General features: G+C 59.7%; 1 protein-coding gene and 1 long non-coding RNA gene across 2 annotated transcripts; one reads left to right on the plus strand and one right to left on the minus strand.

Moving 5' to 3' along the window:
- Positions 1–1,764: 1,764 nt before the first annotated feature.
- On the minus strand, positions 1,765–5,936 carry LOC150005308 (uncharacterized). The gene is made up of 2 exons (XR_016512435.1): positions 5,553–5,936; positions 1,765–2,107 (listed from the first exon to the last, which is right to left on the minus strand). It is a non-coding gene; the product is annotated as an uncharacterized LOC150005308 (long non-coding RNA).
- Positions 5,937–6,076: 140 nt separating this feature from the next.
- On the plus strand, positions 6,077–18,079 carry ZBTB47 (zinc finger and BTB domain containing 47). Its single transcript, XM_090284581.1, has 6 exons — positions 6,077–6,232; positions 9,340–10,893; positions 12,471–12,618; positions 13,757–13,872; positions 14,401–14,545; positions 14,749–18,079. The coding sequence occupies exons 1-6, from the start codon at positions 6,230–6,232 to the stop codon at positions 15,108–15,110; spliced, it is 2,328 nt and encodes a 775-aa protein (XP_090140707.1). The 5' UTR covers positions 6,077–6,229; the 3' UTR covers positions 15,111–18,079.
- The last annotated feature ends 3,068 nt before the right edge of the window (positions 18,080–21,147 follow it).

Below are 21,147 nucleotides of genomic sequence, written 5' to 3' on the forward strand. Positions count from 1 at the left end.
CCAGGCCATGCGTGGGGTACTTGGGAGTGAGAAAGAGCCCTAAGCTGGAGGGATCTGGCAACCCTCGATGGACGGAAGGGTGACTTTGTATGTATTCAAACCATTACCCATAAAAGGTTCACAAACAGGGTTAAGGGGCCAGTTCTTTGCCAAGTGGACAGACGAGAGCGTATTAGAAAATAAGACCTAAGTTAAACAAACTTACTCACTAGTGAATACAAAACATTGTGATTCATGTGAAGGATTTTCAAAAGCTGCCTGCAGTGGAGAATATTGCTTTAATAATACTCTGGGAAAAAACTGAATTCAGAACCCAAACAAAAACTGCCAAATCTCATTATGTTAAGAAAAGTTATTGTTGGGCAGATTGGTTTTCTGTTGCTTTGTAAGTAATTACCGCAAACTTCGCAGCTTAAAACAATGCCCATCTCTTAGCTCATAGTTCTGTAGCTCGTGAGTCTGGCTTGGCTTGGGTGGGTTCTCTGCTCAGGGACTCACAGGGCTGAAACCGAGGGTCCGCAGGGCAGCGCTCCTTCATGGAGGCTCTAGGGAAGAAGCCGCTTCCAGGTTCGTTCAGGCAGGTGGCAGTATTCTGCTCTGTCGGGGGGGGGTGGGGGGGGGTCCTTTCTCAGCTCCTTGAGGCTGCTCGAATTCCTCTTTATGTGCTCCCCTCCATCTTCATCTCCCCGCCTTCCTCCTCTGTGTAAGGTTCACATGATTACACCAAGCCCACTGAGAAAGCCTCCCTATTTTAAGGTCATAGAACACATAACAGGAGTGTTCCCCTATCCACAGGCTCCCGGGCTGGGGCATGGAGTGGGGGAGGGGCGTTTTAGACGTCTGCCTACCTCAGGCAGTAACCTGGCCCATCGGGGCTGAGACAGTGGGCCCTGGAAGCTTCGTTCGTTTTCTGTGGAAAAGAACAGCCCTCGGCTGCAGCGTCCAACTTGTGTGTTTACCAAATGAACTACAGAGACAGCTTTTCTTCCTAAGGGGATTATTCTGTATTTTAAGTTAATTTTTAATAAAATGGAATTATGTTGTGTATTGTGCTTCTTAATAGAAAATGCATTATTGGACTCTTTGTAACGTCCTGTTTACTGCAAATGAAATATGATATAGCTGGTATTGTTTAAAAACTAGGAAAACTTTTGTACATATCAGCAATGTCTAATTTGTATACACTTCATTTAAATTCCCCTAAAACTTGAAAGGGGCACCTTGTAGAAATAAAATACACACTTAGTCTAAGTCTGAGTCTGTGCATGCTTCATCTTTACTCATCCACACTGAACTAGTCCTTCTGAGGTTGGGGAGGGGACCTGGAGTCCTTGCTGCCCCTCCTCTGAGGCTCCCTTTCATCGGGTCGCTGAGCACCAGGCCCAGGCAGAGACGTGCACCTCCCCAGGGAATCACTGGTGGTGCCTGGTGTCCCCTGGGGACCCGGGTTCCTCCAGGCCTTGCTGTGGTCACCCAGCTGTGGCCTGCAAGCAGAGGTCCTTGCTGAGGAAGGAGGGGTCGCGTTCTGTCTGCGAGTTGCTGCCCAGGGACAGTGCCATGCCTGCTGACCCACCCGTATAGCCTCCGCGCCTCACTCCTCACGGTTCCCCAGCCCGGCACAAGGCGCCCTTGGAGGACACAGTCACAGGGACATTTTTAGTGACCACAGGAGAATGTGCAGAGCAAGAACAATTAACTTTTTTCTCCTCGGGACCCAAGGAATTTGTATTTGTTTAGTAAATAAAACAACCTCTCACAGTAAGACTTGCAGAGATTACATTTTCAAAATTCTGTCATCATTAGACACCTGCCCACTCCCAGCCCCAAGTCAGGCAGTTCCTGACAATGGCCAAATCCAGATGTGTTGCTTTAAGATTTTAAGAAAAGTTCCAAGTCTGCTGTGGTCATTCCCCACGTGAGGTTCCTGCGGGGTCTTACTTTCTAGTGAGCTCTGGGACCTTGATTCACGTTCCGATAGTGACCATCTGCTGGGCAGTGTTGGGGGCAAGGAGTCCAGGGCTTTGGTCTTGACTGTTCTGAATTAGCTGGGCATTGAATAGGAGGTAAGAGGGTCCAAGGAAGATGCCTGTCCCATGCCACCATGTCACTGGAAGGGAAAGGAGACTCCACTCCGTGCAGTGAGAAGCCCGCAGATTCTCTGACCAGGTGATGGGCCCGAAGAGGGCATCCACTCGGCTCCTGCTGGCCATGGTGACAGGCGAGAGCCTGAGGTCCCCTGAGAAGCGTGTGATGGGAGGAGCTAGGCAGGGTGTCTCATGCACTTCTGCTCAGCAGGGAGCCGTTCCTTGATGCTGTAAAGGCAGAGCCTCGCAGGAGACGGGAGCTGCTTGCCTCAGGACCTACTGGGTAGCTCAGGTCAGTGCCCAGCGAGGCAAGAAGCCCTACACAGAGGGGCAGGAGGCCGGAATGGTCTTTTTTTTTTTTAAGGTTTCAGTAGAAAAAGACAGTGCTCCTTGCCCCTACCTCTTCCTGTGAATCCGAAAGCTTCAGGTGGGGTTGGAGGAGCAGCAGGGAAATCCCAGCTGACCCAGGGCCCTGCAGGGGAGGGGAGCATAGGTCTCCGGGAGGGGGGGTTGGAAGGGCGTTGCTTATGTTCTGCCTCCAAGGAGCTCAGAGCTCAGCACTAATAGGCTACAGCTGCTGGCGGGTGGGGACCTAATTCAAACCAGCAGGTTGCCCTGTTCTCTCCAGCAGCACAGACGTCATGGCCTTGGCATTTGAGGCCTCCCTTACAGCGCCTGGGATTCTCTCCCACCCTGTTGGGTCAAGGGACCCCACACCTCTCGTTAATGACCGAACCTGGCCCTCCACATGGGCCTCGTACCCTCCTCCTGGAGCAAGCCCCAGGGGCCAGCATCCCTAAACTACTTGGCTGTGGGCTTGGTTCAAAGCATTTAATCTAGTTCTAGGAGGGAGGAGGCTTTAGTATCCCAGTTCTTCAGAAAAGGGGCTGAATTATAAAAATCCAAGCAATTCCTCTAAGGTTACCCGACTTTAGGAAGTGGTGGAGTAGAACTTGAACCCAGGCAGTCTGGCTCTGGCCCCAAACCCTTGAGGACTGTGCCATAGAATAGTTGCTCATAGGGGTCCTTTGTATCTTCAAAATAAAATCAAATTAGGCCACAGGCACTGAGGCCAGTGGGATCCTTTCAGGGCATCTGGCCTGGTGGTTGATTTTAGTTTGCAGGAGGCCCTGGATGACCTGAGGCTGAAGTGCCAGCCCAAATGGCCACTCTGTTCACCCTCCTTCCCCCATCTCAGCTACAGCAGCTACACAGCTCCATGGTCCCCAGTGAGGCTGGCCCCACACAGCCACACAGCCACGCATACACACACACAATACACACCCTCTCTACCCCCGATCTTCCCAGGTTCAGTAGGGGCGAGTCTGGTTTCCCCGACCAAGTCTGGGGGCTGCTTGTTTGGGTCTGTTCCTCATCCCTAACATGGGAGAGCAACTTGGGGATAGATGCTTAGGGAAACCTGAGAGCTGGTCTCTAGAGGCAAGGGGCAGGGGCGTGCTGCTGATCTTGCCGGCACCCAGTCCCCAGTGCCTGAAGGCTCCTCATGCTCCTCCCTTGTCTCCACAAACTCCTGGCTTCCCACTGGAGCATGCCATTCTGGCCCAGGGTTCCCCTCCCCAGTAACCTGGTCTCACCCCTTCCCCCTCCAGAAAGCCTGCCTTGACCAGGCCTGCGGCAAAGCTCCCATGGCGGGGCCCTTGCCACGGCCCAGAAAGTAATCCATGCGGCCAGGCACTCTCGCCCAACTAGAATTTGGACTCCATGACATCAAATCACCTCCAGTTCCTGCTGCTGCTAAACTGCCTCCTGCCCCCTGGTGCTCTCTCTGCCTGGGGTGCCCTTCTCCCTCTGCTCCAGCCGAGGTTCACTCAACTTGCAGGCCTCAGCTCCGAGCGGCCACCAGGCTAAGCTTCTCCAACAGCCTCTTCCTGCCCGTTCCAGTGTGACTGAAGAGTCAATAGCTTCTCAGAGAGCCCGGGTTCTGCCTGGGGCTCCCCAAGATGGGTAGTAGGCCAGAGAAGCAAGAAGAACAGGTGAAGTCTTCATGAAGACCCTGTCATTCCCTCCCTTCTCACCCAGCCTCTAGCCCCCGCTTTGGCTTGACTGCTGCAGCCAAGGCCAATCCCAAAGGGGCCAGCAGCTTTACCTTGGTCACGCTGGCCCGCCAAGCCATGACTGGAGTGTCCCTGCAGTCCTCTGCTGGGCTCCTCCCAGCCATGGGGGAGGCCACCGTCTCCCTGGCTCCTGATGCTGGTGCCTCCCTGTCCTTATCCAACCAAAAGCTACACAATCCCTCCCTTGCCACTGAGTCAGATAAGAAGGTGGGTTGGGAGGAAGAGGCCGAAGGCAGCCCTGAGGTGACAGACTACTGTGACATGTAAGCTGCTGTGGCCTGGCCTTAGCCCAAGACCTCTGGGAGCTGGGCCAGCTGTTATGTACCTACCATGGCCACAGAAGAGCAAAAATGTATGCAGTGGCTGCCTCTAGGGCACGTTCCCATCTGTGCCCCTTCCTCTCTTTGGGTCTCTTTTTCCACCAGGGTCTCTCCTGACCCTCCATCCAGCCAGGTGCATTTCTTCCCTACCTCCTGCTGCTGTCTTTGCCTCCCAGGTGTTTTCTCCCTGCCTCTGGGACAGCCTAGTCAAAAGGACCTCCCCATTCTGGCCTTAGGGGAGGCCCATTCAAACTTGTAGGACAGACCATCCGACTACAGGATGGGGCCTTCCTGGGATCGTGGCCTCTGCCTCATTTTCCCCTGGCACTCAGAACCAAGTCACTCCGCACAGGCCCCAGAGTCTCTGCCCACTCGAGTAAGGTGGCACACTCAGGGGATACTCCTGCAGCGGGTGCATAAGCACAGGTGCCTGTGTGGGGGGAGGGGTGGGGCTGAGTGGTACTGCCAGGATGGGGGCAATGGGATGGTGAGCGAACATGGGGCAGCAGGCAACCTGGAGTGGGGTGGGGTGGTGCATCTGATGACATGGCCACATAAAAGGCCCACAGAGGCCCCCTCTCCACAATTGTGGCCCAGCCACCACCTGGGCCCTGCCAGCCCCAGCCCCTGGTGGTCCCCACCCTGCTGCCTGCTCGGCCTGGCAGCGGTCCTCTGTAGCCTCCTGCCAGCACAGCCAGCCCCCTGCCCCCACTGGTGTCCGTGCCAGAGCAGCATTCCGCAGGCCTGGCTTCATCTCCCCAGCAGAGGCCAAGCGAGGAGGCTACGAGCAGCCGTCAGGTCGCAGGGCTGGGGGCACAGTGGGGCCCGGGCCTCTGGCCCCCACTCCTCTTGTCTCTTCTTTTCCTGGGCCAGTCGCCTTACAGGATTTGGTCACCACAGCTGTGGTGCCTGTTCTTGTTACCTCCTGCCCTACGTGGACCTGTGCCGCCAGAGGAGGACACCGGGTAGGTACCGGCTGACCAGAACCAAGGCCTGGGAAGCGAGCAAAAGGAGCCCTGGGCTGCCCTGGGGTAGGGGTGAGGGGCCCGGCTAGCTGGAGATCCCAGACTCACCCTCAGAGCAGCCCGGGACTGAGGTGGGGGTGGTGAGCGCCGCTAGGGTGCCGGTTCTGTTCCTCGGCGTGGGATCGCTCAGGGGAGCAGGTGGAAGCCTTTTCTGCATCTGCTTGGGGGGCGGGTGCGCCCAGCCTCTAGATCTCAGGGCCGCCTCCCACTCCGACCCCGCCTCTGTGGCGCAGCTGGGGGCACCGAGGTTAGACTCGGGGACTAACCAGCCGGCGGTGGAAAGGGGGCTCGGCGCGGGAGAGTGAGGCCGGGGTCCGTCCTCTACGGTGGAAGGCACGGGGCCTGGCTGCGGGCCCCAGCGGCCTGAGGCAGAGCGGGCAGCTCCGGGACGGTGCACGCCACGCGTGTCCATGCCCCGCGCCGGCACGCAGGGCGGCCTGGCCCTTTAAGCGTCCAGACGGCGGCCCCAGCTGACGCGCGGGCTCCAATCGGCGCCCCGCGCCCCCCGCCCGCCGCGCCCGAGGCTCTGGGGCCGCAGCTGCTCGGCTGCTGGACTCGCTGCGGCCCTGCGCCTCCGCCCGCCCGGCCGCGCCCCCGGGGGCCATGGTCGCGGGGCCCTGCGCGGGGGCGGCCCCCAGCGCGGCGCTTCATGGAGCGGCCCCGGCCTGGCCGCCGGGGGCAGCGCGATCCCGCGGGGCCCTGTGAGCCCCCAGCGCCAAGGCACCATGGTACGCAAGGCCCTGCCTGTCCCCCCTCTTATCCGCCCACCTGCCCGCTCTGCCCTCCCGAGCACCCAGCCCGCTGACTCGGGGTGGAGGGGTTGGAGGGATTTCCCCCCTCGCCAGGTCTCCCGAACCCCTTCTGGGTCCCCGTGGGCCCGAAATGCTGCGCTCCGGTGCGGCCCTCGGTGGGGAGGGGGTTAAATTCCTGGGGTGGGGGCCTTGGGCGCGAGAGGCTGAGGTCTTGCTGGGTACGAGTGGAGGGGGGCGCTCCCCTGAGCTTTGACTGCGCCGCCCTCGGACTGGGTGACGGGGGAAGGGGGAGGTCGGATTCCCGCCTGGGCCTTGGGCCACGTGGGCGCTGGAGCCGCCCTGCTTGGGGATTCGGGGTGCCTGGGCCAAGCCGGGTGTTGGGGGGCTGCCCGCAGTTCCAGTCCAAACTCCTGTGTGACCTTGGGTCGGTCCCCCGCCCTCTCTGGGCCTGCCTCCTGGGAAGGTGGGGACCATAAGCACAGAGGAGCCTGGGCTAGACACCCCCGTCCCCAAAAGGAGGAGCCTGGAAGTCATGAGCCTGCGCCCATTGCTCAGAGTGGGCCGCCCCACTGCTGCCTGGTGATGAAAGGATTGTCATGGGGGTGAGGGGGTGCAGATGGAGCCCTCCAGGGGGGCACTGGTCAGGTTAGGGAGGCAGCTTCTTGGCCATGAGGCAGGTAACCCCTCAGGTGTAGAAGCTCTGAACTGAGTGAGGGCCTGGGCAGGTGTCCTGGCACCTGGCTTCTCCCCAGCCTGGCTTGGGGACCAGGCTTTGAGGGCACAAAGCCCCCTGGCAGCAGGAGTGCCTGACCACTCCCCTGGTCCTGCATCTCAGCCAGGCTGGCCTGGCCCTCAGGGTGGGGTATGTGGCTACAGCTGGCTCAGCCACATGGGGAGGGGCACGGCAGCTTCAGGGAACTGGCACATCTGGCTGGGGAGGCGGGCACAGCTGGTGGGCCCCGTGTGGAAGGTGCCAGGCGAGGGGGCAGCTGTGCCCTGCTGAAGGGCTGCCAGTTACGAACTCAGGCAGCATCTGTGCGACTTCTCAAAGAAGTCCAGTCACAGTGCCTGGTCCTGAGGTTCTCGGCCCCTCGGGAGACAAGGATGGTGCTGGCTTAGCTGGGCTCCTGCCTTGTGAATGGAGTCTTTGGGGCAGCACCACCCGCAGGCTAGCACTCCTCCTCTGCCGAAGCCAGAGACCCTGGGTCCAGACCTGCACGCAAGAAGGTCGGGCACTGGAGGGCAGTCTGTGAAGGGGAGCAGGGTGGATCGGACCCAGTGACCTGGGGTGGGCTCCCCCCAACAGACCTGGCTTTGACAATTCCTTATCCAAACAACTCCCTCTGCCACTAACTGGCCACTGGCGCCCCTAAGGAGCCCCTGTTACTATCCAAGTTGCACCCTGACCCCTCACTGACCTACAGGTAGCAGCAGCTCTGGGGAGGAGGTTGAGGGAGAGGGTCCCCAGATGCCTCTTCCTGCTTTTTTTAAGTCATTAAAGTTCAAGAAATCTGTCTACATGGAGTAGTATCCAGCCCAGCAGGGAAAGCTGGGAGGCCAGGGGTCCTGCTGCTGCTCACTTTGGGACTCTCCCATTCTGCACCTCAGTTTCCCCACCTGTGCAATAGGAGTTGGCCCCAGAAGATGAATCAGAGTGGGCTCTGCGTAGGTGCGGGCTGGGTGCTGCCCTGGGCTGCTGTTGTCCCCCGTAGCTCCTTGAGGCCTATTCTGAAGCCCAGGGCAGATTCTCATTCGAGTGACTGTGAAGGTGAGAAGAGACACCCCCACACACCTCTCTGCCCAGTCTGGGCCCACCCACTGCTACCCTAGCAGTGGAAGGACCAGCATGGGGGGTAAGGGTGGGCTGTGGATGGATGGGATCTGGGTTTCATCCCAGGGCCTCCAGGCAGTTGTCTGGGGGACAGAGGTGGCTTTGTGGCACTGGAGCAAGGTCCTCAAATATAGGATGCTCTGACCCAGCTGGACAGCATCTGAGGAGGACCAGAACCTGGAACCTGGGGGGTTGGTCCAGCCAGGCAGACAGTTGGCAGATACTTGAGCATCTGCTGTGCACGGGACCCGTGCAAGGGAAGGGGGCCGCCTGCCTGTCTGTGCTGCCCACCTTTTCGGGGGACCACTGTGGTGGAGCCAGGAAAGGTTAAGCCAGTTCCTGTTGTTGTAATCCACAAGCACGAGAAAATCCGACCCATCAGACTTCAAGGGCCTCCTGGAGGCTGCAGAGGCCCTCGATGGTGTGGCCTTGCAAGATGGGGCCATCTCAGGGCCTCTGGGACAGGCATTGGGGCCAACATGGGTGATGTGTCCCCCCACCCGCAGAACCCCTGTGTGAGGGGGAGTTGCTGGTGGACAGGCCTGAGGCCTGAGGCTCAAGCTCTAGCAAGTGATGAGGGGCTGGCTGGATCCCACCAGCCTTCTCCCGTGGGCCAGCAGGACCAGGTGGGCAGGGATCGCTTCACAGAGGTTTTTACCTCTGCGGTGCTGAGGCCCAGGCGAGGTGCCACTCCCAGGGTGCAGCAGCTAGAGTCCCGGCAGTGAGCGAGTGAGCCTGGCTTCTGTTCTCGAGGTGTCTGGGGTTAGGCAGCTGTGGTTTTATTTGTGTGAGTGAGTGTGGGGGAGAGAATTCTTGGCGCTCAGGAAATGCCTGTGTCCCTACTGGGGTCACCACCTAGTCCTAGTTTGCCCACGAGGGCCCTGGTTTAAGCACTGAAAGTCCCACATCCTGGAAAACCCCGAGGTTGCTGGCACACCTGGACAGCTGGTCAGCCTGGGCCCTTTTCCCCTCTTCCTCTTCCCTTCCCCAGATGACTTCCTGTTTTGCAGCAGAAGAGCTGGAGGCCCAGAAAAGTTAACTGATCTTTGGCCTCAGAAAGTCTCGATCGGAGTTTGAGCTCCAAGGGACAGCTAACTTGAGCTTGAATCCTGGTTCTTCTTCCTCCTCCTCCTCGCTTGAGTGTTGCCTCCTTTTCTGTAACACGGAACCAGGAGTGATGGGTGGGCTGCCTCCCGGATGGTGGGCCGGGGTCCTGCTGGCCTTGCCCTGACCTGTGCCCTCTGTCCTGCAGTTGCTGGTTGAGAAGACAACCGACTCACCAGCGGCCGAGTTCTCGCTGGTGGAGGACGTGGCACTGCACTTCGCCTGCTTGATGGGCCGTCTGAATGAGCAGCGCCTCTTCCAGCCTGACCTCTGCGACGTGGACCTGGTGCTGGTGCCCCAGCGGAGCGTCTTCCCGGCGCACAAGGGCGTGCTGGCCGCCTACAGCCAGTTTTTCCACTCGCTCTTCACCCAGAACAAGCAGCTGCAGCGCGTGGAACTGTCCCTGGAGGCGCTGGCGCCCGGCGGCCTGCAGCAGATCCTCAACTTTATCTACACGTCCAAGCTGCTGGTTAACGCGGCCAACGTCCACGAGGTGCTCAGCGCTGCCTCGCTGCTGCAGATGGCTGACATCGCGGCGTCCTGCCAGGAGCTGCTGGACGCCCGCTCCCTGGGTCCCCCGGGCCCCGGCGCTGTGGCCCTGGCCCAGCCGGCCACCAGCTGCACCCCGGCCGCGCCACCCTACTACTGCGACATCAAGCAGGAGGCCGACACCCCGGGCCTGCCTAAGATCTACGCCCGTGAGGGGCCCGACCCCTACTCTGTGCGCGTTGAGGACGGGGCGGGGGCTGCAGGTGACACAGTGCCTGCTGCCCTTGGGCCTGCTCAGCCCTTCTTCAAGGAGGAGAAGGAGGGCGGCGGAGAGGAGGCTGGCGGGCCCCCGGCTGGCTTGTGCAAGCTGGAGGGTCGGGAGGAGTTGGAGGAAGAGCTTGGGGGCTCCGGCACCTACAGCCGCCAGGAGCAGTCCCAGATCATCGTGGAAGTGAACCTCAACAACCAGACACTGCACGTGTCCACGACGCCCGAGGGCAAGCCAGGCACCGCCACAGGCCCGGCCACCATGGTGCTGGGCCGGGAGGACGGGTTGCAAAGACGCTCGGAGGACGAGGAGGAGGAGGAGGAGGAGGAGGAAGAAGAGGAAGAAGAAGAGGAGGGTGGTGGCAGTGGAGGGGAGGAGGAGGAAGAAGAGGAAGGTGGCAGTCAGGGAGAGGAGGAGGAGGAGGAGGAAGGGCATAGCGAACAGGAGGAGGACGAGGAGGAGGAAGAGGAAGGACACAGTGACCAGGATCAAGAGAGCTCAGAGGAGGAGGAAGATGAAGAGGAGGAGGGGGAGGCGGGGGCCAGGCAGGGGCCAGCAGGGCGCAGGGGCAGCCGGGCAGAGCCCCCTCCCCACAGTCACATGGCCACGCGGTCGCGGGAGAATGCCCGGCGTCGGGCACCCCCTGAGCCCGAGGAGGCAGGGCAGCGTGGTGGGAAGAGGCCAAAGCAGCCCCCTGGAGTGGCCCCGGCGCCGGCTCGAGGGCCACAGGCTCCCGATGGGTTGGGGGCCAAGGTGAAGCTGGAGGAGAAGCAGCACCACCCATGCCAGAAGTGCCCGCGTGTTTTCAACAACCGCTGGTACCTGGAGAAACACATGAATGTGACCCACAGCCGCATGCAGATCTGTGACCAGTGTGGCAAGCGCTTCCTGCTGGAGAGTGAGCTGCTGTTGCACCGGCAGACAGACTGTGAGCGCAACATCCAGGTGGGCCTCGGGGCGGCTTCACGGGGCAGACGGGGCGGGATGGGGCAGAAGGCCAGCTGAGGCCACACAGCCAACCAGGCCGGGCCCTGGGCACCCAGGGTTCTGCTGTCTGCATGGCCCCAACAGTCTGGGGGGACCAGACTTAGCCCCCAGACAGCAGGACCAGCCCAGGCCCAGGTTGGAGAGTGTCAAGGAGAGCTTTCTGGAGGTGATGTGTAGGGCCGGGCTGCGACACATGGGAAGAGGTGCAGATAGGATTGGAGCAAACGGTACCCTTATCCAGAAGGGCAAGGGAGCATGAACTTGGGAGGAAAAGCGAGGTGCCTGAGCACAGGAGACGGGGGCCAGCCAGCAGTGAGGAGGGACAAGCCAGCAGAGCTACTGTCTGGAGTCACAGCTCACTCAGCGCACAGAAGCACAGATGGAGGGAGGAGGGGGTTGCCCAGAAGGGGCACCGTTTTCCACTTGCCACAAAGGCTGAGGAGAGGAGGGGGCAGCTGGCTGGGAGGGGTCCCTGCATTCAGCTCTTTGGAGATGCCAGCTGGGCCTGGGGAAGAGGGACTGGATGAGAAATTTGGGAAGAGCAGGGGCTGCCGGGGCCGAGTAGGGCAGCTGGGCCAGCTGCCAGCCCCGGGGCCAGCCTGAGTCCGTGCCAGCCTGGCCTCTCAGGGTGTGGGCAGCACAGGTTTTTACCTCTGTAGCTGAGGGGGGGGGGGGGCGAGGGCAGCAGGTAGGCGGGTGCTAATTGCCTGAACTAATTGCTAATTACAGCGCCCAGTGGAGAAAGTGTTACCTGGGGGTTACCTGGTCTCCTGCCCCGCCCGCTCCTACCTGTTCCCCCTCGCCTGCCTGCTGGGCTGCTCCTTGACTCTCCACCTGCCGCACCCCTGAGCCTCCCTTCTGAAGGGAAAAGACCCTTGTTTCCTTCCCTACCTGGGCAATCTGACCAACCCGCCCCCAGTTCTGCCTGAGCCCTGGTCTTGCCTCCAGGCCTCTGGCAGTGTTCTGCAGGGATGGGCAGGACAAGGGCCCAGGGGAGAGGAGAAGGGGAGTGGAGCCTTAAGGTTCCTACCACCTACCTGATGGGACCTGGGGCTTCCTGCAGCGCCCCCTCCACCCAACAACACTTCCTGCAGCCAGCCCCTTGAGACCTATGTCCTTGGTGATCTCGTGGTGTCAGAGCATGGGTCCCAGCAGGGGGGCAGCAGAGATAATGCCTGGACCTGAGAGGGACCACACAGTGGCCCTTTGGCCAGTTATGTGTCCCCCCTCTATAGAGAGGTCCCTTGTTGAAAGGAGCATAGAGGAAGGGCCTCCTGGGAGAGGTGACCCCTGGCCCTAGTTAAGTTCAAGGATCAAGGAGGGCCAGGCTGCAGCCCTGGGCAGTGGGAGGGTGTTTAGGGAGGTACCACCCCCCAACCCCCAGAACATCAGATCTGGCTGGTCCTTGGCCTCGAGGGCTCTCTCTCCAGCACAATTCAGGTGAGGAAAATGAGGCCCAGGGAGGGGCAGCGACTTGCCCTTCATCACAGGGTCCTGACTCAGGACCCAGGGCCTGAAGTCCTCTCGCCCTACAGTGTGTGACATGCGGCAAAGCTTTTAAGAAGCTGTGGTCGCTCCACGAGCACAACAAGATCGTGCATGGCTACGCAGAAAAGAAGTTCTCGTGTGAGATCTGCGAGAAGAAGTTCTACACCATGGCCCACGTGCGCAAGCACATGGTGGGTAAGTCTAGGCCGGTGGGGGTGGAGCCTGAGGACAGAGCTGGCCCGCTGTTGGGTGTGCGGGGAAGGACTTCACCTCCAAGGGCAGTGTGAGGGCGTGAGAAGGCCCCTCTCGGCGGGGGCAGGTGGGGGGGCTGGGGTAGCTGGTTGCAGCGGCAGGTGTGGCCCCAATAGGCCCTGGAGCCAGGGCTTCCGTGTTCAGTTAGGCAGGCTGCACATTGCCCAAAGGCTGCTGGACAAGGTGTCAGGTGGGGACGAGAATCCAGTTGGCAGAGGCCCTGCCTGTTTGAGGACAGCTGTGCCTCTGATGCTCTCTCACCTTCGGGCCCCCACAGGGCTCTCTTGAATGCAGCCCTTCCCCCAGGGTCACACCTGGACACAGTGAGGAGGAGCCCCAAGTGTGTGTTGGGCCACCCCTCTGCCTTCCCCTCCCCTCCCTCTTGGTGGGCCTGGCCGCCAGTCTAGCATCCCTGCAGCCCTCCCTTCCTTGCCTGCTCATGAACTTGGGCTCAAGGGAAAGATGACCAGGGTGGGTCTTACCCCTCTTCTCCACCAGACAGTGCTCCAGTGTGAACTGCCTGGGAGCTGGGAGCCCCAGTTCTCAATTTCAGCCAGGAGCTGCTGAGCAACCGAGGACTGGGGATCCTTCCCAGGCTCAGGTTCAACAGCCCTGAGCTGAGGGAGCCCTCGCTGCCTCCGATTGCTTCTTCCCAGACCCTCTCCATCATGTGTCCGTGGGTTCTGGGGGCAGAGCAGCTATGCTTCAGCCACCGCTGAGACACAGCACCGCTCCCAGCCTCCTTTTATACAAGACACTGAAGCCCACAGAGGCTGTGCAGCGAGCCCATGGCCAGGCCAGAATTTAAGCGGAGGCCAGTCCTGTTGGGATTCTTCCACATTTCCCCAAAACTTCAGGGGCCAGGCGGCCTTGGCCATTTCTCTTGGCCAGAGGCTGAAGAACCAGAAGGGCCTCCACGCTTTTCTGACCAGACTTCAGAGCAGGCAGAACGCGCCAGTGGGGAAGGGTGGGGGGGGCTGCCTGGGAGGCAGCCCCAGGTCCTGGGACAGAGACAGTGAGGCAGACCCCAGGGCAGGTGGGGTCCCCCAGAGCTGTGACGGCCGTGGTGCACGCCCGGCAGCTCACACCAAGGACATGCCCTTCACCTGCGAGACCTGCGGCAAGTCCTTCAAACGCAGCATGTCTCTCAAGGTGCACTCGCTGCAGCACTCCGGGGAGAAGCCCTTCCGGTGCGAGGTGAGTGCCCTTCTCCCTCTGCCCCAGGGGCCACCCAGGACAGGACTGAGCTCGGGGACAGCAGCTGTTTAAAAGCCAGGGGTGGGAGCAGTGGGTACAGGGTTCTGAGACCTCCCACTCCATCCTTACCTGGTCACCCACCAACCTGCCCCCACTGCCACCCTGCTCTGCCACTCCACCCCTCACCCAGCCACACGCACTCAGGGTGGGGTGTCTCCCTGGGCTGGAACGAGGGGCGGGCTTTCTGGAGAGGTGGCAAGGAGGAGCCGCAGGTGGGGGTGAGGGGGCCTGACAACAGAGAAGGGTGCGCGGGGGTGGGGAGCAGCTTTAAGTACGAGGCCTGCCTCCACTCTGCGGCCTTTTCCCACTTCCTGATCCCCATTCCCACGGGGGCCCCGCACCCCATGGCCCTGTCACCGCTGCCCCTACACTGCTCTGACCCTGAAGCCAGGGCAAGCGCCTCCCTCCCTGAAAGCCGCTTCCCGCTCTGCCCCTCGCCGCCCCCCGCCCCCCGCCCCCCGCCCGCAGAACTGCAACGAGCGCTTCCAGTACAAGTACCAGCTGCGGTCGCACATGAGCATCCACATTGGCCACAAGCAGTTCATGTGCCAGTGGTGTGGCAAGGACTTCAACATGAAGCAGTACTTCGATGAGCACATGAAGACCCACACAGGTACGGCCGCCCCGGGGGGGGCCCTGCTCTGGATGCGCGGGACGCCCTGCCCCTTCCCCACCTCGGACCTCAGTTTACCCTTCTCACAACCGTGCTCCCCGCCTCCCCGGGCCAGTGAGGCTGGTTCAGAGTGTCCCAGGGTGGGGAGGACCCTAGCGCGCCAGGACCCCAATGACAGCGCGCTGCCCGCCGCCGCCCCCCAGGGGAGAAGCCGTACATCTGCGAGATCTGCGGGAAGAGCTTCACCAGCCGGCCCAACATGAAGCGGCACCGGCGCACGCACACGGGCGAGAAGCCTTACCCCTGCGACGTCTGCGGCCAGCGCTTCCGCTTCTCCAACATGCTCAAGGCCCACAAGGAGAAATGCTTCCGCGTCAGCCACCCGCTGCCCGGCGACGGCCCCCCGTCTGCGCCGGGCCTGCCCCCCGCCCCGCCTCCGGCTCCCGCCCTGCCCCTGCTCCCCGGGCTGCCCCAGGCCCTGCCGCCCCCGCCGCACCTGCCCGGCCCGCCCCCACTCTTCCCCACCACGGCCAACAGCGGGGGGCGGATGAGCGCCAACAACTAACCCCGACCTACACGTGCAGGACCTGGAGCCCCTCCTTGTGGGAGGGCACACCCGCCCGGCACTGCTGCGCTCAGCCCCGCCGGTGGCCGGACACGCTCTGCTTGAGGCCCCTGCCCGTAGCAGGGGTGCAGGCTGGTGGCACCCCAGATCTGGTAGAGGACACCTCACTCCCAAGTGCCCCCTTTCAGTGACTCCTTGAAGCCTTTCCTTTTTTTTTGTTTTTTTGGAAGTGAAGGAAAAAAAAAAAAAAGAGAGGACACTATTTGCAGTACCCCCCTCCAGGTGAGGGGGGCGCTGGAGGCAGCAGGGACAGTGGAAGGGGTGAGGCCTGAGCTGGCGGGGTTGGTTGTCCAGGTAGAGCCTGGGCCAGCCTTGGCAGCCCATCCCCGCCTTCCCTGTGCCCCCCTAACGGGCCCCCTTGTCCTGGAGGCTTGGGGAGAAATTGGGGTGCCAGCCCCCTTGGAGCAGCTGTGGACTCAGTCTGAGGTCTGTGCACCCCACTCAGGGGCTGGACACTAAGGGCCCGCGAGTGGTGTGGTGGGCAGTGGCGAGGCGTGAAGACTTCAGACCCAGCTCTGCACCGAGTGGAGTGGGGCAGGCGGGGGCTGGACCCCAGGCATTTGCTTTCCCCACTCGTCACCCCCAGCAAGAAGCCCCGACCTGCACCGGCCTGTCCCGAGATCCCTGGGTCTCAGGGTGCTGTGGGCAGATGGGTTGGCTCCCACAGCACCAGCTCCCAGGAGCCACAGTCAAGCAGCCCCTGCAAGCGAGTGGACCCCAGGGGAAGGGCCCTAGGAGGAGGCTCGGGCACGTGTTTTGAGGTCTCAAGGTGCTATCAGTGGGGCAGGAGGCAGGGGCTTCTGTTCACTGAGCACCCTGCCCCTCACCAGCTGCCCTGGCCGTGCCTGCCATGCTGGAGGAGATGCGTGTGTCGCGTCCCTCTTGGCTCCCTGGAGGCAACGCCAGGCCTCATGCTCTCCTAGGCCGCACCGCAGCCTGCCCCTGGCTCGGGTCAGCATCCTTGTCCCTCCTGGGCCTCGGCGCTGGTGGCGGGGTGCCTGTGGCATTGTTGGTGAAAGGACCTACCTGCATGTTCAGGCCCAAGGGGCAGGGCAGGGTCCTGAGGGAGCCCCTCCCTGTGCCCAATGCTTGCCCCCATGAGGCCGGCACTAATAGGTCACCCTTTTTTTGTTGTCATTTAACACCTTTATTCCTGCCTTTGAAACGGGGAGGAAGGTTTCATAAGCTACATGTTTCCTAGTTAAGCTCTTTCCTATTGTGTTTATACGGTTTTGTTTGTTATACTCTTTGCACCTTAAACTCCCACGACTACGCCCCCACCACCACCTCCTCCCCAGCACCGCTGGCATGGGGAGAGGCCCGAGCCCACGGGGGACAGTGGGGAGTCTGGGCCCCATCAGCCTACGGGCTGGGGGACTTGGAACCCCTCTGGCCTCCTTGTGAGGCCCATGGCGCTGGGGCAGGGAACTGGGCACATTTTAATCATCAATAAACGAAGCACTTTATTCTGTACAGATGTGGGCAGGCCCAAAGAACCCAAGTGATTGGAGGGTCTCTAACGCACGCTGCACAGCCCGCCTGCTCTCCAGGCGTGGAGCAGGCAGGGCCCTGGCCTGGTTGAGTTTGGGGCTGCCTCTCCCTCAGCAGCAGTGCAAGCCAGAGCCCGCAGACACGCTGGGGATGGAAAGGGGGCCCTCCCTGCACGAGGAAGGCTTCTGGTCTGCCTCCCAGCTCTTTGACTCCCCATCCCTAGCCTGGGCCGCCTGGGCGCCTACTTTACTGAAGCTCTTTCCCCTTCTTGTACCCGTTATCTCTGGGCTTCCAAGATGTCCTCAGGGTCCCCCCCTCCCTACTCCCCAACGCTTGCTATTTCTAACCTCTGGTCCCAGTGCCTGGCAGCTCTTCAGAGCTGGCTCACATTTCCCCCCAAAAAGTTGATCTTCACCAGTGGGCTCTAGGCTGGGACCCCGATGGCTTCCCAACCCCTTGTCGCTGACACCAGGGTCTACCATAGGGGCTGGTGGCCTTGTCACTTGCTACCCCACTGCGGCCTTAGCCAGCCTGGGGGCCCTGGCCAGGCCAGACTTTGACAAGCAGAGTCCAGAGATGGGTGTAGGGGAGCTGACAGGGAAACCCTGTCCCAAGACTGGGGTTCCTTGTCCTTTTGTACCTTCCCTCTGAGGGCAGGAGAGGGGCCCAGACAGCAGGCTGAGCTCTGGTCAAAATGGTCTTGTCGCTATATAGGGGGTCACGGCCAAGCCCTCTCCTGGGAGGCCCCATCCCAGTGGGGCCAGAAGCCCTGTGTCCCTGGTGCTAAATGCTCCCCTCTAGGGCCACTGTGGGAGGGAGCTCCTTTCCAGCCAGACCACAACGGTCTGAAGCAATAATGAACCCCAGCAGTGCCAGTAGGGATGGGGTTCTCGTTTTACCAGCTTTTCCTTCCTTTTTTTATTTTAAAAACAAATTAGCAAGCACCTGGATATTGGACTGAGGGGACTGGGGCTTCATACCCAGCCCCCAGGGCTGGCCGTAGTGGTGGGGTGGGGGGCTTAGAATCATCACCTCCCACTGGAGTTTGGCTATGAGGAGGTCCCTCTGTCCAGCTGGACTTCCCAGCCCATTTGGCCAGACCTCGGGTCTGGAACCTGGGCCTGCCCCTCTGCCCCAGCTCCTCTGGGGCTCCCTGGGCTTGGGCCAGGTTGGGGTGAGTGGCCAGAGAGATGAGAGGGTGTGACTCAGGCCCCACAGTCACAGTCCTGGGAGAGCCTGAGCCTCTACCGCTGGCATGTGCTGCCACAGGGGCCCTCGCGGCAGTGGCAGAATAGCTGTGCCAGGCCCGTGGACCCCTGGTGTCTGGTCAGATGGGGTCGCCCCACAGCCGCTGGTTGCGTGGGGGCAGCAGGCGGGTGAGTGAGAAGAGCGAGGGGAATAAAGTCAGTACAACTGTTCCTTGGCCCAGCCTCTTCGTTTTTTCTTTAAAAATCTTTTATCTTCACTCAAGGGTATATTTATTGATTTTAGAGAGATAAGGGAGAGAGAGACATTATAGTCAGTTGCCTTCCATATGTGCCCCTACTGGGGATCAAACCCACAACCTAGGTATGTGTCCTGACTGAGAATCGAACCCACAAACTTTTTGGTTTATGGGATGATGCTCCAACCAATTGAGCCACCCGGCCAGGGCTGCCCAGCTTCTTTACTTGTTGACTGCCCAGACTACGCTGAGAAAGATTTGGACCAGAACAAGGAACTCAACAGCTCAGCTATAGACCGCATGGACATCATGCCTCAGACCCCATCTTCCCGCCCCCTCCCCGCCCCCCGTAATGGTGGGCTGGACTCCGGGGAACACCCAGAGTCGGGAGCTGAGGCAAGAGGAGAGGTGCACCACCCCAAACTGATGCCAGGGCTTGGGCAGGGTGCGGAACGGGCTTGAAAGAGGAGAGGTCCTGGGGCTAGTGAGCTTGAGGCCCCCAAAACAATGCCACAGGAGGCCAGGGTCCCTGCAGGTGTGGTTTTCTGGGAGCACCAGGTATGTGGCTGCAGGAGCCCCTCCCATTCATGCTCAGTGCTGCGGGGGGGGGGTGAGGGAGGGCACCATGAGGGCCAGCGTGCAGTCATTCCTCCCTTCATGGGCAGGCCAGTGTGAAGGGGCCAGGTATCAGAGATGCTGTCACGGGTGCCTGAGAGGACAAAAGCTCCTAAGGAAGACAGGTAGTGACCTCTCTGAGCAGGGAGCACGTGGGTCCCCCGGGACCTCTGGCACACTGGCTCCGTCCCAGGTAGGGCTCTAGGCCCCGGGGGGATCTGGTGAATGAGGCCCCTGTGTTTGGGTCACTTTTAGTTTGGGTCCAGACTGGGAGGGAGGACAGAGGGCTGGTGGGTGGACTCATCAACCAACCCGAGGAGTGCCGGTTCCCAGGGTGCCTTTTCACATGGTCCCATTTCCTTGACTGAAAGGACCAGGGGCTCACTCAGGTCACCCTAGAAAAAGGCTCGCCAACACACCCAAGGGCCTGGCTGCGCAACCCCCTGCCCCAGGTCTCTTGGCGGTGGGGCAGCGTGTGTGTGGCGGGTCTACCTCTCTGTTTCTGCTCTCTTCCCTCTTGCTACCCCTCAGTTTTCACTCACCTCTCTGCACATCCTTTCCCTTCAGCCCCACCTGTGCTCCATCATCATCGAAGTGTGGTTAACCCTTAAACAACCTGCAGTTAGGGACGCTGAATGCAATGCAGTCGAAAATCCACGTATAACTTTTGATTCTTCCCAAACTTAACTAATAGCCTACTGTTGACTGGAAGCCTTGCTGATAATAATTAATCAATACATATTTTATATATGTATTATATACTGTATTCTTACAATAAAATACGCTAGAAAATGTTATTAAGAAAATACATTTATAGGACTGTACATATTTACGGACAAAAATTCCGTGTATAAGTGGACCCATGTAGTTCAAACCCGCATTGTTCAAGGATCCACTGGATTCCCAAGTTCCCCCTCCCGAAAGCCTTGGGCACGTGCCATGTGAGGCTGGGAGGCAGAGACCACCAGGGGGCTGCGGGGCGTGAACGGCAGGCACCATGGTGGGCACCTCTGGATTCCTCACTCTGCTCAGCTTTGCTCTTCGGGACCAAGCAGCTCCCTAACACCCCGTGACCTGGAGCTCGGGTCCGAGCAGTGCTGGCCTGCTGGAGAGAGCTGGCTTTCCTTCTGTCTGAGGCACAGGAGGGGGCAGGGAGGTGGGAAGTGATGCAACGCTGGCTGAGCAGCGCCCTTGGACCTGCCCCCGTTATGTGGCTTTTGAGAGTTGTGGCTGGTAAGTCAAGATAGGCTGCACACAGTCAGTGGCATTAAGCCCATTCCCATTGCTGTACAGTCACCACCACCACCCAGCCATACGACTCTCGCAAAACTGAAACTGTCCCCATTAACAGTTACCCCCTAGTCCCCCTGCCCACTCCCAGCCCCTGACAACCAACACTCTGCTTTCTCTATCTATGATTTGACTACTCTAGATACCTCATATAAATGGAACCATACATCCTTTGTCCCTTCGTAATGGGCTTATTTCACTTACCATGGTGTCCTCAAGGTTCATCCATGTTACAGCATGTGTCAGAATGCCCTCCCTTTTTCAAGGCTGAATAATATTCCATTGCATATGTGTGTGACACCACATTTCATTTACCCATTCATCCGTCTATTGTCTATTGACATTTGGGTTACCTTCACCTTTTGGCTATTGTGAATAATACTGCAACAAACACAGGTGTACAAATACCTCTCTCTTTGAGATCCTGCTTTTAATACCATTGGGCATATAACCAGAAGTGCATAACTGGTAATTCTATTTTTAATTTTAAGACAAACTGTCATCCGTTTCTCATAGTGGCTCTACCATTTTTACATTCCCACCAACAGTGCACAAGGCTTTCAATCTCTGCACATCTTCGCCAACACCTGTTATTTAGTTATTGTTTTGCAGTAGCCGTTCTAATGGGTGTGTGTGGTGGTAGGTATCTTGTCGTTTGGGCTTACATTTTCCTAGCCATTAGTAACATTGAGCATCTTTTCATGTGCTCATTGGCCATTTGTATATCTTCTCTGGAAAAATGTTTCTTCAACTCCTCTGCCCATTTTTTAATCAGGTTGTCTGTTGTTGAATTTTAGGAGTTGTCAGAGCTGTTACACCTGTTACATCGTAAGGGGCAGAGCCTTAGGTATATTTGTCAGTGCGGGGAAGGGGTCCGAGAGGGAACAATGCCGTTTGCTTATTACTCGCCCCTTTTCCAGGCACTTCTAAGACTTCTCCCACTTCCCGTATGGGACTGGCGCCCCTCGAGCTCTTGCCCTGGCCGTCGTTCCCAGAGGGGGTGGATCTGCAGACATTCTAGAACCATGAGGGCCCATTAAACAAGTGGACTCTGCTGAGAGACCAGCAGTTTCCACCTCTGCCCCAATCCCCACTGGTTTGCAGTCAGAAGCAATGAGGCTTGATTTTCCCCGGTGC

This window comes from Furipterus horrens, unplaced genomic scaffold, assembly GCF_987537825.1.
Source record: "Furipterus horrens unplaced genomic scaffold, mFurHor1.1.pri manual_scaffold_7, whole genome shotgun sequence".
NCBI lineage: Eukaryota > Metazoa > Chordata > Mammalia > Chiroptera > Furipteridae > Furipterus > Furipterus horrens.